We start from the raw sequence: 13132 nt of genomic DNA on the forward strand, positions 1-13132 counted from the left end.
CTTGTATCATGATGATGATTCTTGCGCGCCTCCTGAGTTGCCGTCGTCGTCATCGGATGTTGGTGTTACAGCCAGAAGATATGCATTCAAGGACCTCGTGGCGGCTTGCCCGGCCATGAGCATTGTTCCTGGCCAGCATGTTGTTTACCTCACGTCCAGTGTGAAGTTTGACGGCAAAAAGGCGTGGATGATCGGTCTTAACCTCGCAAAGAAGAAGCTGGAGGTACTTGGACCCTGCTCTGCTAGCTATTTCAAGTGGCCCGACTTCCTTGTCTGCGCGTTTTCCAAATACCTGAATACAACCTCAAACCAAGTTTCCGTGTAACATATATATATATACTCCATGATACAACATATTTTGCATTTTCAAAGCCCTCTACTCTTTATTTCACCTGATTACATCTGACATCTTTGCTTGATGAGGTGAAAGGGCACCTCTGCACCGCACCAATAGGACGGGCTAAAAATTTATGATGGGCACTGCACTTTTGTACTGAAAAACTTCCTAGTCCCTCCATCCGTCCTAAAAATTTTGTCTTAGATTTGTTTGTATCTGCCAGAAGAAAATAACCCTAAAATGTGTCTAGACATAGAAATCTAAGATAAGCTTTTGAGGTAATATTTCTTTGTATCGGCCAAAATAGTCGGGATTTTCTTTTGCCATAGGTTATTACTATCAGGTGCTCCCAAAGATATTTTTGATGTCCTTATTGGTTGTGGAAGTTTTAAATGAGCCCACGTGCACCTACACGCTCTATCACAGCCTTGGTTTCTTCCTCGGTACATGATACTACATCTGTATTTTAGCCTCGCACGTCCGCGTAGGCACAATGCTCTTAGGGAATCTTCAATGGCGACCCGTAAATTTTCTTCCGCATCATTTGCGAATAAGGGTGACCAGTCCACGGACACGGATGCGGGAGGCCGTCATCCAACAATAGACGTATACATTTTAACAACAATTTGAACCAACCGGGCGAAATTCGTTCAAACATGGCCAGATTTCATATAAACATGACGGATTTCATTACATATAAATCAACTAAGCGGTGCTAGTCCTGCTCTAGAGGTATAATTAATACCTAATCTAAATGCTCTGGAGCGGTGCTGACCGTTTCGGGCGAGAAGCGCGTGCGGGAGAGAGGAGGGGTTTTGGTGGGGCCGTGTTGTTAGAAGCGGGCTTGGGAGTGGTCCGGACTCCCGCAAAGCCCCATCACGTTTGTCTCCGATTTGCGGGAGAAAGTACGTCCGGACCGCACCGCGAACTGATACAGGCCTGCGTTGGATGGCTTCCGTGGTCCGGACAACGTGGATGCGGGAGGTTTGAGGATAGGCATTGGAGATGTCCTTAGGCCACCATTCCAACCATGTTGTGGCTAAACTGTACTTCCTGGTCATCTTTTTTCTCACACACTTTCCTTCCCACCTCTTCTTTCCTTCAGAAACATCACAACAATCCAATATTGTGCCATCTTCTTCTCCCAAATTTGGTAGTGGGGGAGCTCATTCTCTTACTCGTTTTCCCCCTTGGCCTCTTGTCTTACTATTGCATCCACCTCCAACCTCGCCACATCTGGCTTGAAGGAAGATGCACTGTTGGACATCGTGGCTTGAGCTTGCAGAGCATTCGAGCTCCCACGTGTTTCATATGATTTCCCTCTATTTAGCATCACTTTCTTATCCACCATTCTTCCCCTAGTTTAATTCTCTTCTTCCCCCACCCTTACTTTCTCATCAAAGCATCAACCTTGCAAGCACCACATGTCACTTGCAAAGTAATGTTTTGATGCTACCATGAGATCCAAACATAGCTAGTTTAAGGGAGTGTGTTCAACATGCCCCACCCCCGCAAAAAAAAACATGGTGTTAGCAAAGAGTCTCGGACACCATCAAGAGTTAAAGACCACCACCAAACCTTAAAGACTGTAGGGCACCCATGTAACTCTTATGGCTATACATATAATTAGGCTTCTACAGTTACATGAGAAGTTTTTGCTTGAGCATTTTCTTTTTAGGAATTTTTCCCTAGAGGGTTGTGCTTGCTTTCTTGTGTTTGGCAAGGAGTCTTGGATGGTTTGAAACAACCATTCTATATGTTTTTTTAGATGACCATTCTACTTGGTTAGGGAAGTTGAGGTGGGAGTTTTTTTTGACTCCTTTATAGATTTTTTTTGCCGTGCTATTTTCCTCTTGGGAAATGATATCCAGCGAACGTTCACATTTTCGTCCTCCCCAGGGAACACCTTTTCCATTGTTCGTTCTCCCAGCACGGATCTTGGCTTGAAGCTAGATGCTGGGTTAACATTTTGTAATCGTACGATGTGTGCCGAATCCAGCGAACGCCTCCCGGTCCTTATCCCCTCACCCACACAGTCATTTGGTACTCTCTCATTTTCCCCACCCCGAGACATCCTCTCCCGGTGATTCCCTGGCGATTCCCGATGTCTTATCTAGACGCGTTGTGCGGGGTTGAGGCGCGGTGTGCTAGAGGTGGTGGTGGCAGGTGACGTGTGGGGGCAGTGGTGGGTACGTAGGAGGCGCGGTGATGGAGTTGAATCCGGCAGATCTCGGGTAGGGGTCCCGAGCTAGTAGCCTTGATGCGATGGCAACAATGGACACATGAATTTACCCAGGTCCAGGCTCTCTCGAAGAGATAATACCCTACATCTTGCTTTTGGTTGTATTGATTGTGGATGGAGTACAAAGTACGGCTTGATCTACCATGAGATCGTTGTGTCTCATCTCTAAGATGTGTTGAGATTTTCCTATCGACTAGCCCAACCTCGATTTATATAATGTACCGGAGACCTAGGATAATAGGATTCCTAGTCGGCTACGTCGGTGGAGAGGAGTCCTTCTCTTGTATGCCATGTCTTGCGGAATCTTCCTCGTATGCATCGCCCCACGACTCCAATTGGCCCGCTAATAAAACCGCCACACGGGACCTCGGCCTGACCTTCCTGGGCGGGAGATGACATGGTGAGTACCCGCTAGTCCAGGACACGATCACGCTATGGGATGGAGGTCCTCTCGCCGGGAGGACTGTACCTAAGACTTGCCCCGAGGCGAGATGCGCAACCCCTCTCGTCTCACTTGACCCCCCCTCTTTCGTTCATGTGGCGCGGTCCGACAACCTAGCTTCCCCGTTGTCATCAAACCCGTCGGAGCACGTGGTAGCAGGATTTTCAGAACAATGCTGAGGCCACGGAGCCGGCGAGGACGAACACCTTGTGCCTGTAGGACAATGTCTCGGTGAGCAACGCTAGTGAGTTGAAGGTCACCTAGTCGGTCATCCAAGATGAGCCCAGACTCTACATCACTGGAGCTCCCCAACGGCGCGGACGAGCTCCACAAATCACAAACTTCTTTTTTTTGAAACTCCAGTTGACATTCTACTGTCACATGTTTTGTCGAAGATCCTATCGCCGTGAGAAACTTTAGATGACATCCTACTGCATAGACGCAAATTTTAGATACATTTTGCGATGCACAACAATATTTTTCGCCTTGCAAATTTTGCCATTGACAATTTTGAGTTACTTTTTTGCCATCTTTTGCAATGTTTTTCTCTATATATATTTCCCTCTTTTGTGTAATACTCACATGTCAAAACTTAAAATTTGAAAAACTCCTCAATTTCCATGTCAAACAAGTTGGCATGGTTTCTCTAAACAAAATTCCTAAAATAGCATGTTTATATGACTAAGGTAGCTTGGCACTTTTATTTGCTAGACTATGACATTTTTTTATCAATTAAACCATGGTAGGTCTAGTATAGGTAGCATGGCATTTTCATTGTTTAGACTATGGCATTTTTATTATATAAATGATGTCAATTTTATTAACTAGACAATGGTAGTTTTAGTGTAGATAGCATGTCGATTTTATTATTTAGAGGATGACATTTTTCCCCATGTACTCACATGTTTTTCTCTCTATATATATTGCTATCTTTTGTGTAATACTCACATGTCAAAACTTAGAATTTTGAAAAACTCCCCAATTGCCATGTCAAACAAGTTGGCATGGTTTCTCTAAAGTTTGCCATCTTTTTCCAAAAGAACAAAATTTCTAAAATTGTCATGTTTATATGACTAAAGTAGCATGAAACTTTTATTTTGCTAGACCATGGCGATTTTTATCAATTAGACCACGACTGGTTAGGGTAGGTAGCATGGCATTTTTATTATTTACTCTATGAAATATTTATCATTTAAAAGATGACAATTTTATTAATTAGTTTTAGTGTAGGTACCATGGCAAATTATTCTTAGGGGATGGCATTTTTATTATTGAAGTGATGGCAATTTATTTAGTTCGCATTGTGCGAAACACCCCAGTGTATTTTTTATATTTTTGTCTTATGTAGATAAGCATTTTGTTTATATCATTGTTAAATTAGTGACGATTAATGTAGATTGAAGGGAGTACTACTCATTATTATTGCAAGAAAAAAGATTGCTTTCTATTTTGGGTGAAGTATAATTTTCCCTTTTGACTTGGAGAGGAGAAATCAAACATGCGCACGTGCGTATACACCAACGCCGCCTGCCTCGCGGGAGGCCACCGAGATCCGGCAGCTTCCCCCCTCCTCCTCCCCGCATCGGCCGGCCGCCTCCCGCCGCCCCGATGCTCCTCCGGTCGCCGCCGCGGCACCTCCACCTACTCCGGCCGCACCACCTGCGAGTCCTCTCCCACGCTGCCGCGGCGCTCGCGTCCCCGGCCCCGCCCCCCGCCCCGACCGAGTGGACGGAGGCGCCCGTCGCCTCGGTGCGCGCGGCCACCGCCGACGCCTCCCTCTTCCACGTCTCCCTCGACCTCTCCGCCCACGGGCCCCTCCTCGCCTCCCACGTCGCCGCCGGCCAGTTCCTCCCCTTCCGCCTCCCGTCCGCCCCCTACCCCATCTTCCTCGCCATCTCCTCCCCTCCCCCGGCCTCCTCGTCCTCGGGGTCCTCGCCCAAATCGTTCGATTTCCTCGTCAAGCGCCTTCCCGGCACCCCCTCCGCGCGCCTCTGCGACCTCCGGCCCGGTGACCTCGTTCCCGTAGGGGGCAGCGTCGTCGGCCGCGGGTTCGAGGTAACCAGGATCGCCGACGCCCGCGACGTCCTCGTCTTCGCCACCGGATCCGGGATCAGGTGCCTTACTCCCCCTCTGCTTCTGTACAATTCTTCACTTGTTTCTTACGCATCCATGATATTTGTCAAACCTGCGTCAATTGTATCATAGATACATCACAATTGTTCAATCTTAGAGCCAATGATCTAGATATTTTCGATCAAAGGGCCACACGGCCCCCATTTCCATTACTAAGAAAATGGAGTCACGAACAGAGTAACACAGCATTACAAACAGTCCCCAACATCGATGCAAACACACGCATCAGGGAAGGAAAACGACCTACATTTCTGGACATCTGGACCACATCTAAGGAATGCAACACCGCACTACATTAGAACAGCAATCTGGCAAAACACCTACAGATCATATACAAAAAATAGATCACATCCAGGACAGCAAAGACTTGGTCCCCAGCCATGGCAATGATATAGATAGCACCACTGTAGTACAATGTTTCATCAGGGTTTTTTCCATCTTTGCTTCAAATACAACGATTGAGTTGCTTGGTAACAACATAATCAGTTTCAGACTGGCACATTCCACATGCCATGTGGTTGATGGGTGATGACCTTCTCCTTGATTTTATTGTTCTTTCATTTCGATTGGATGAGCATCCATGAATAGTTTTATCTATTTTTGTTGAGTTGGATTGTTAGTACATCTCAAATTCTGCACTCTACATATATTGCATCCACACACCAATCCACCGTTTAGGCGAACGTAATTGCCATCTCAAATTTATCAGTGATGTGGAAAGTGCATTTTGAGAAGATAGATTTCATTGGAGTGTGTAAGTCTGCTCATGTTATCTTCTTTTTACATTTATGTGTGGCAGTCCAATCCGGTCACTCATTGAGTCAGGTTTTGGTGAAAATGAGAAGATCGATGTAAGCCTCTTTTATGGGGTTAGAAACCTTCAAAGGATGGCTTATCAGGTATATCTCAGTCTAAAGTTACATTTTAGAAGTACAATCTGCTTTATGTAACGGCTGGAAACTCTGCTCTGACAGGAAAGGTTCAGTGACTGGGAATCGAGAGGAATAAAAATTATACCTGTTCTCTCTAGACCAGATGATCAGTGGACTGGCCAGCGAGGCTATGTTCAGGTACCGTTATCATTTTTCCTTTTCGGCTGTTCTTAGCTCACCAGGTTACCTTATTCTTATTTATTTTGCGTTTTCAGAATGCCTTTTCAAGGGCAAAGAAGGTTATAAATCCATCATCGACGGGAGCGATTTTGTGTGGACATAAACAGATGACTGAGGTATATATTCTCATTTCTAACTTTTGTAGCTAATGATACAGGTTGCCAAATCCATCTCCATTCACGTGTCTCAATGCTTTCTATACGTTAGATGCTGCATGTGTTGTGTTATTTTAGACATCGGTACATCAGAAACATACCCTTCTGGCAAATCCATGGTCAGTTTAAACTTTCTCAAGATGAAACCAAACTACTTATAAAATATAGACACCAGTGTGCCATTGTCTTTTGCGGGACATTACCGTTACTGCTCTGGATTTATTGTTAATACCTTATGTTTGAGGCCACATTTATAGGCTAAGAGAGTACCAGTACAAATTTGCTGCCCAGACCTAGCAATTGGCTGTACAAATAGAGTAAGAATTAAAGACAGCGTTGAAACTGAAACCTGCATTAATGCCGACTGTTGCTATTCTATAGTAGAACTCCATTTCTTCTAAAATTGGTGGCATCTTTGTATACTCATAGCTGATCTTCATTTATGATAATTTTTGCAGGAAATTACTAGAGCTCTTGTTGCTGATGGTATGTCCAAAGATAAAATCCTAACAAACTTCTGAGTTTCACTAGAACACGTATCTTGCCCTTTTGGCTGTTGTACACCTACCACCACAATCTAGTGGCTCTTGTTTACAGCAAATGTGATGCGACTTAGGGTCGTGAAAAAGATACTGCTACATACTAACAAATAAGGGCAACTCATTTTCCTTCACGCTGCGTGTTGCCCATCAACCATTGGATGTTGATATCCTGATATATTAATCTCAAGAAAGAAGAAAAGGCTTGGTGGTGCCCTGAGACAGCATTCCCCTGGAAGGTGCTGATGCACTCGAAAAGCCCCTTTCCAGAAAAGTAGAAGGGGGCTCAATAGGGGACATTGGTTGTAAGTTAGTAAAATCATTTTTTAGTTTGTATGCCTTCAGATATAAGCGGCTGCAAGTGTTTCTGCCGTGAAATTTTGGTATATTTGAAGGTTGTAATATTTTTTGGAATTGCCTGGATGTATTTGGAGCCCTATTCTCTCAACTGGCAGTGTGCCTGGATGTATTGTGGAAACAGCTTTCTCCACTGACGACAAAAACAATACATGAAAAAGGGTTTTGTTCTATGACCCAACTGAATTTTATCTGTGCCATATCTTGGATGCGGTCAATGATAGTTGTGCAATATGAATCTCACTGCGTTGTGCAATCGTTTTATTGTATTCCTGGCGTGTTAGTTTATGTTGATCCAAAGGATTTGTTAGCCTTGTCATAGGTGAGCAGCCAACACCTATCATATGCACCCTTTCGGGGCTTTTGAGCAAACCAGTTCTACACATTCTGCATTGTCCTGCAGTATTCCAGGTGGTGTGCACCCACATGCTGCTTCTCTACTCCCATTAGGGCTCGTTTGGTTGTCAGGTATCCCTCCGGGATCCCCGTCGAAAACCAGGGCATGCAACCCATGGGGCAAGTCAGCCCGGGGAAAGCCCACGGCGCATTTGGTCGCTCCCCCACCACGGGCTTTCCTCCCCGATCCCCGTCATTTCCGCGGAGAAACAATCCACGCCTCCAGGGGTCGGGGAGAAAACCCACGAGGCGACGGCGCTAGCGGCAGAGAGCAGCGCCTCCACCTTCCTCCGGCGACGGTTCCAAAGCGATGGCCGCGGCGGCGACGACGACGGCCCAGCGGTCATCCTTCTCCGGTCCCCAAGACCCCACTTCAAAGCTCTCCCATGGACAGCGAGGACCCGGCGGTCGTCATCCTTCTTCGAGCCAGGTTGGTTCTCTCCTCCACCCCACCACAAGTCCACCACCACAACCTCGGCTTGTTTCTCCAGTTCATGCCCAATGAATTGTGGCTGCAGATTAATGTGAGCACCAGTTCCTCTTCTTTAACCTGCAGATGAGTAATGGCTGCAGATCTAACTCAATAGCTAGTGCACTGATGAATGAGCTCTTTTTTATTTGGGGTTAATAAGCTGTGATCTCTAATTTATGCCTTGATACGATTGCTGGAGTAAGCTTCACCTGCAACGGAGTTCAGTTTCTCGACCGAACCTGTAGAAAAGTCGCCCTGCACCTTTTATGATATGTTCATAGTCGCAAAAGAATGCCAGGGATTTTGGCGAGGAAATCTCTAAGCCGTCTGTTCTCTTGGTGTTGTTTAGAATTTCAAAGGCCAGAAAGAACATGCAACAAAAAACGTGAAATGCCATAAACATCAATCAAGAATTACCCCCTCCCTTCCTAGTATAAGTATATTTAGGGATTCCAATATGAACTACTCCCTCCATTTCTAAATATAAGTCTTTGGAGAGATTCCACTATGAACCACATATGGATGTATGTAGATGCATTTAGAGTGTAGATTCATCCACTTTGCTCCGTATGTAGTCCATAATGGAATCTCTATAAAGACTTATATTTAGGAACCGAGGGAGTATATACAGAGCAAAATGAGTGAATCTATACTCTAAAAACGTCTATATATATCCGTATTATGTAGTCCATATTGAAACCTATAAAAGACTTATATTTAGGAACAGAGGGAGTAAATCATTATTACTTGAACCAGAAACATGCGCACGATACCAACAACCAGCTATAAAATTCAGTAGCACAAGTGAATAGAGAAAAACTTAGGTATAAGGAGTATGTTCACACCTTATAACTCAATTAAGTACAGCAATACGAATATACGATGGTCATGAAAGAACTGCATTATAGTACATTAGTGCTCAATCTGGAATCTGTTACTCCTTCGAACTAAAGCCACACGGCACTTATTTTGGATTGGAGAGAGTAAATGACAACAAGAAAATAATCTGCTATAAAGTTCAGTAATACAACAAACATTACTAGGAAAAGGCCTACTAATGGCGCACTGGTTTTGCTTACTAATGGCGCATTACCAGTGCGCCATTAGTAGCACGCCACTAGTATATCTTACTAATGGCGCACCACTGGTGCGCCATTAGTTTTGCCCACGGTGCGCCACTAGTGTTTGCTATACTAATGGCGCACCACACGGTAATGCGCCATTAGTAACAATTTTTAATTTTTTTTCTTAATCTCAGGTCACTATTTCACCTATGAGATATACAACAAGCATCCATATAACAATCACAGCCAAAACACAAGTTCCATCATATATACATACATAGCCAACACACAAGTTCCATCATATATACATACATAGCCAACACATAGTTCCATCGTTACATATTACAAAAGTTTCACATTGTTCATCCAACACCGTTCAGTTCTCATGCATTGTTCTTCTCCTTCTTCTTTCTCAACATGATGCGCCAAGAGCGGCGAGGAGGTGGAGGCGGTGAGGGCAGTGGGATGTAGTCTTCTACCTCAATTGGCGTGGTCATGTCGCCCAGCTGTGGGATCGCCGGCGCCACCACCGGTGCGTGGTCATTATCAGGCACCACCACCATCGCGAGGCCACCTTCAGGCACGACCATCGCTAGGTCATCCTCAGCCACCTCCATCTCTTGCCCATGGTCAGCCACCACCATCTCTTGCCCTTGGTCAGCCACCACCATCTCTTGCCCTTGGTCAGCCACCACCAGCGCTAGGTCATCCTCAGCCTGATGCCCGTCGTCATCCTGCAGCTCCTCATCCCCACTTTGCTCCTCTTTTCCCGCACTCCAGTCCGGATCATCCTTCTTGTTGTCTATGCTGCTGCCAGAATCGCTGCTGCTTTCGCTACAGCCATGGTCGCTGCTGCTTTCGCTATAGCCATGGTCGCTGCTGCTTTGGCTGTAGCCATTGTCGCTGCTGCTGCTCCCATTACCTGTCCAAATGCAACAATGACCGTTAACAATCGATGTGAGACAAAGCCAAATGTAGAGGAATAAGAAGAGGCAGAACGTACCGGCATCATAATCTTCAGCATAGCGCATGCGACACATAGTCGCGTTGAACACCTTCACGATGAGCGTGGTGGCGTCGTCGTCGTACCTGAAGAGAAGGAAGTACCCCAGCCGCAGGTCGTAGGCACGGTAAAACTTCTCCCACCCACGAGACAAGTACATGTGGCCCTCCTTGATCACCAACTCCACATCCCACAGCCTGCGAAACCCGCTGCCGGCCTGTCGCACCTTCACATTATTTGGCGGATCTTCACCCATCAGCATGTTCTTAAAACTGTCAGGCAGCCTTTGCAGTTTGGGACAATGAGTGATGTAGGCAAACAACAGATATCATAATGAGATGGGTGAAGGGGATATCTCTCGTTTTATATACCTGCGTCATGGATGATACTGAAGTCCCAAGTATGATAGTGAAGAACTCGGAAGCATCCAACTCGTACTGCGGTGTCGCAGAGCGGCGGTGGCTGCTTCCCGCCATCTCTGATAAGCAGCAGAAGAGATATTTTTATGATACAAGAAGAAAGCAGCCACAACTACAGTAAAAACAAGCAACTACACACACAGGAGTTGTAAAATATCCCTGCTATTCTTTTCTACATAAACATGTAATTAGTCAAGACAACTTCTCTCATATTTTTAAACTTCCATTTATTTTAATCTACGGTAGAGACATGACATCACTTGGCCTAATCACTTGTCACTAATCACGGAAAATTTCAGCATGACCTTTGCTGAAAATAGGACATATGGAGTACCCGAATTTGCCGGAACGGTATTTAATCGACATTCCGACAATCTCAAGGGCCTCTCGGGGTACCTGCAAATTCATCACAACACAATGGTCGGAGACAAAACCCAGCAAACTAGCAAGATGATCATCATCTTTGCAAGTCATTACTTGTCAAATAAAGAAGAAGGAACAATTTATTTGTGACATAGTTACAAATGATGACAGAATAAAGCAACACCCTGCACTAGCCTAAAAACAAGTGAAGTTTCACCCCTATAAGAACAACTTTATAAAATCAGAGAAGTTGCTAATTTTTTTGTATCCTTCATATACACTGGAGCACAATGCTTTATAATGTTCCATCATCATTACAGAAAATTGACAATTGTCCATAACAGTTAACTGGAATTTTTGCCTCATAGCTTGGGTGGGTTAAGTACTAGGAGATTATTTCAGTTTTACATGCAGATTTTGACCAAAAACACATGGTCTTTTTAACAGTTTTCAGTTTGGATAGAATACTGAAAACTACATTTATGTATTAACAACATCTTGTTTGCCCCCATCAAGGGGCAGTTAGTTGGCCCTATGCAATTCAAGCATCTACACCCACCTACCAGTTGGCTGGACCTGCAGTTAGCCAGCCATGAACCAACATTTTTTGTGGGTAAAAAGCAAAGAGCTTGTGCATAATTACAAGGGTTATCACCCTCTTTTCCTGTTCAAAAGAAAAGGGCATAAAGAGGGGGAGAAGACCAGGCCCAAGAGAAGGGGGGCAAAAGCATGGGCATGCTTTCCTTGGTCCTATCAAAAGTGGGACAAAAGCAATGCAGTACTCACTAGATCTATCCATCACCCAAGAAAAAAATGCACTCCTAGTACATGGCTACTACTATTTTTCTGCTGCTAGGAAAAAAATCACTCATTGGAAATGAAAATCTCAGTACCAGCATTTTGAACTTTGAAATGAAATACAGTAGTAGTATTAGTAGTATATGGAGTAGTATCTTGTCTGTGTGCTATCTGAAGCAGAGCATGGAAGCAAGTTTTGAGCATCAAAAGTTCCAATAGCCCGTTGCAACAACTATTTGTGCAGAGATAAGCATGAACAGAGACAATAACTATAGGATTTGTTTTGATGATATCTTTTTTATACACTTACTAAAACAAGTGTGATACCAATTGGATCATTGTTCACTATAATCTTTTCTTTTGAACTGAAAAGGGAGGTCAGTTTTTTCAGAGAGAAAATAAATCTGCAGATTCAACTAATGATACTATGAACTTTTGATCTGAAAGTCCCTAATTTGCCTTTGAGTATTCTATAATGAAAAGAAAATTTACAATACTACTGATCTTGCCATCCAAGGCCACTAGGCAGTGGCGGATCAAACCCTAGAACACATCAGAAGGTTGTGGTACTCGCGGGAGGTAGCCTAGGGGGGAAGGAGGGGAAGGGGGAGAGGTGAGGAATCACTTGTGGGATAACGGCAGGCTGCCGTAGGAGGGCGCCGACGTCGAGGAGGCGGTGGGCGGCGGCGCATCGAGGAGGCGGCGGCGCCTTCTTGCTTCCCCGAGCCCTTCCTCGAAGACGGCGATGGGGGCGTGGGCGGGGGCTGTCGGCGACGGTGACGGAGGGCAGGGCAGGAGCTGCAGTGGTGGGGGGCGCGGGGGCGGCGGAGACGCGGGGGCAGCGGCGGCGTGGGTCGGGGCAGCGGGCGGAAGTGGATCTGGCGAGAGGGAGGGACGAAGGGGTCGGGCTAGTTAGGGGGGAAGATTACTAATGGCGCACCACCTAGCGGTGCGCCATTAGAAATCTTTTTTTAGATAGCAATGGCGCACCTCCAGACCGGTGCGCCATTATATGTTTATTTATTATTATTTTTTAAAAAATGAATATGAATATGAAACAGTAATTTTTTTTATAAAAACAGTAATAAGTGTTGTTTAACAACAATTGTAGTCTACACTTTATTATTATTATTTTTTAGAAAATGAATATGAATATGAAATAGTAATAATTTTTTATAAAAATAGTAAATAATTTTTTAAAAAATATCATCAAATTTGTTATTTGAAAATATCATCGGCGGCGGCGGTGGAGCCGGGGAGGGTGCGGTGGGTCGTCGGCGGCGGTGGAGCGGGGGAGGGT

The 13132-nt window shown here is 45.1% G+C and overlaps 1 protein-coding gene across 1 annotated transcript; it reads left to right on the forward strand.

Moving 5' to 3' along the window:
- Positions 1-4571: 4571 nt before the first annotated feature.
- On the forward strand, positions 4572-7503 carry LOC119266692 (fruit protein pKIWI502-like). The gene is made up of 5 exons (XM_037547945.1): positions 4572-5135; positions 5954-6053; positions 6129-6224; positions 6302-6382; positions 6880-7503. Exons 1-5 carry the CDS (start codon positions 4630-4632, stop codon positions 6940-6942), a joined length of 846 nt encoding a protein of 281 aa, XP_037403842.1. The 5' UTR covers positions 4572-4629; the 3' UTR covers positions 6943-7503.
- Positions 7504-13132: the final 5629 nt, after the last annotated feature.

Source organism: Triticum dicoccoides, chromosome 3A (assembly GCF_002162155.2).
Source record: "Triticum dicoccoides isolate Atlit2015 ecotype Zavitan chromosome 3A, WEW_v2.0, whole genome shotgun sequence".
NCBI classification, from domain to species: domain Eukaryota; kingdom Viridiplantae; phylum Streptophyta; class Magnoliopsida; order Poales; family Poaceae; genus Triticum; species Triticum dicoccoides.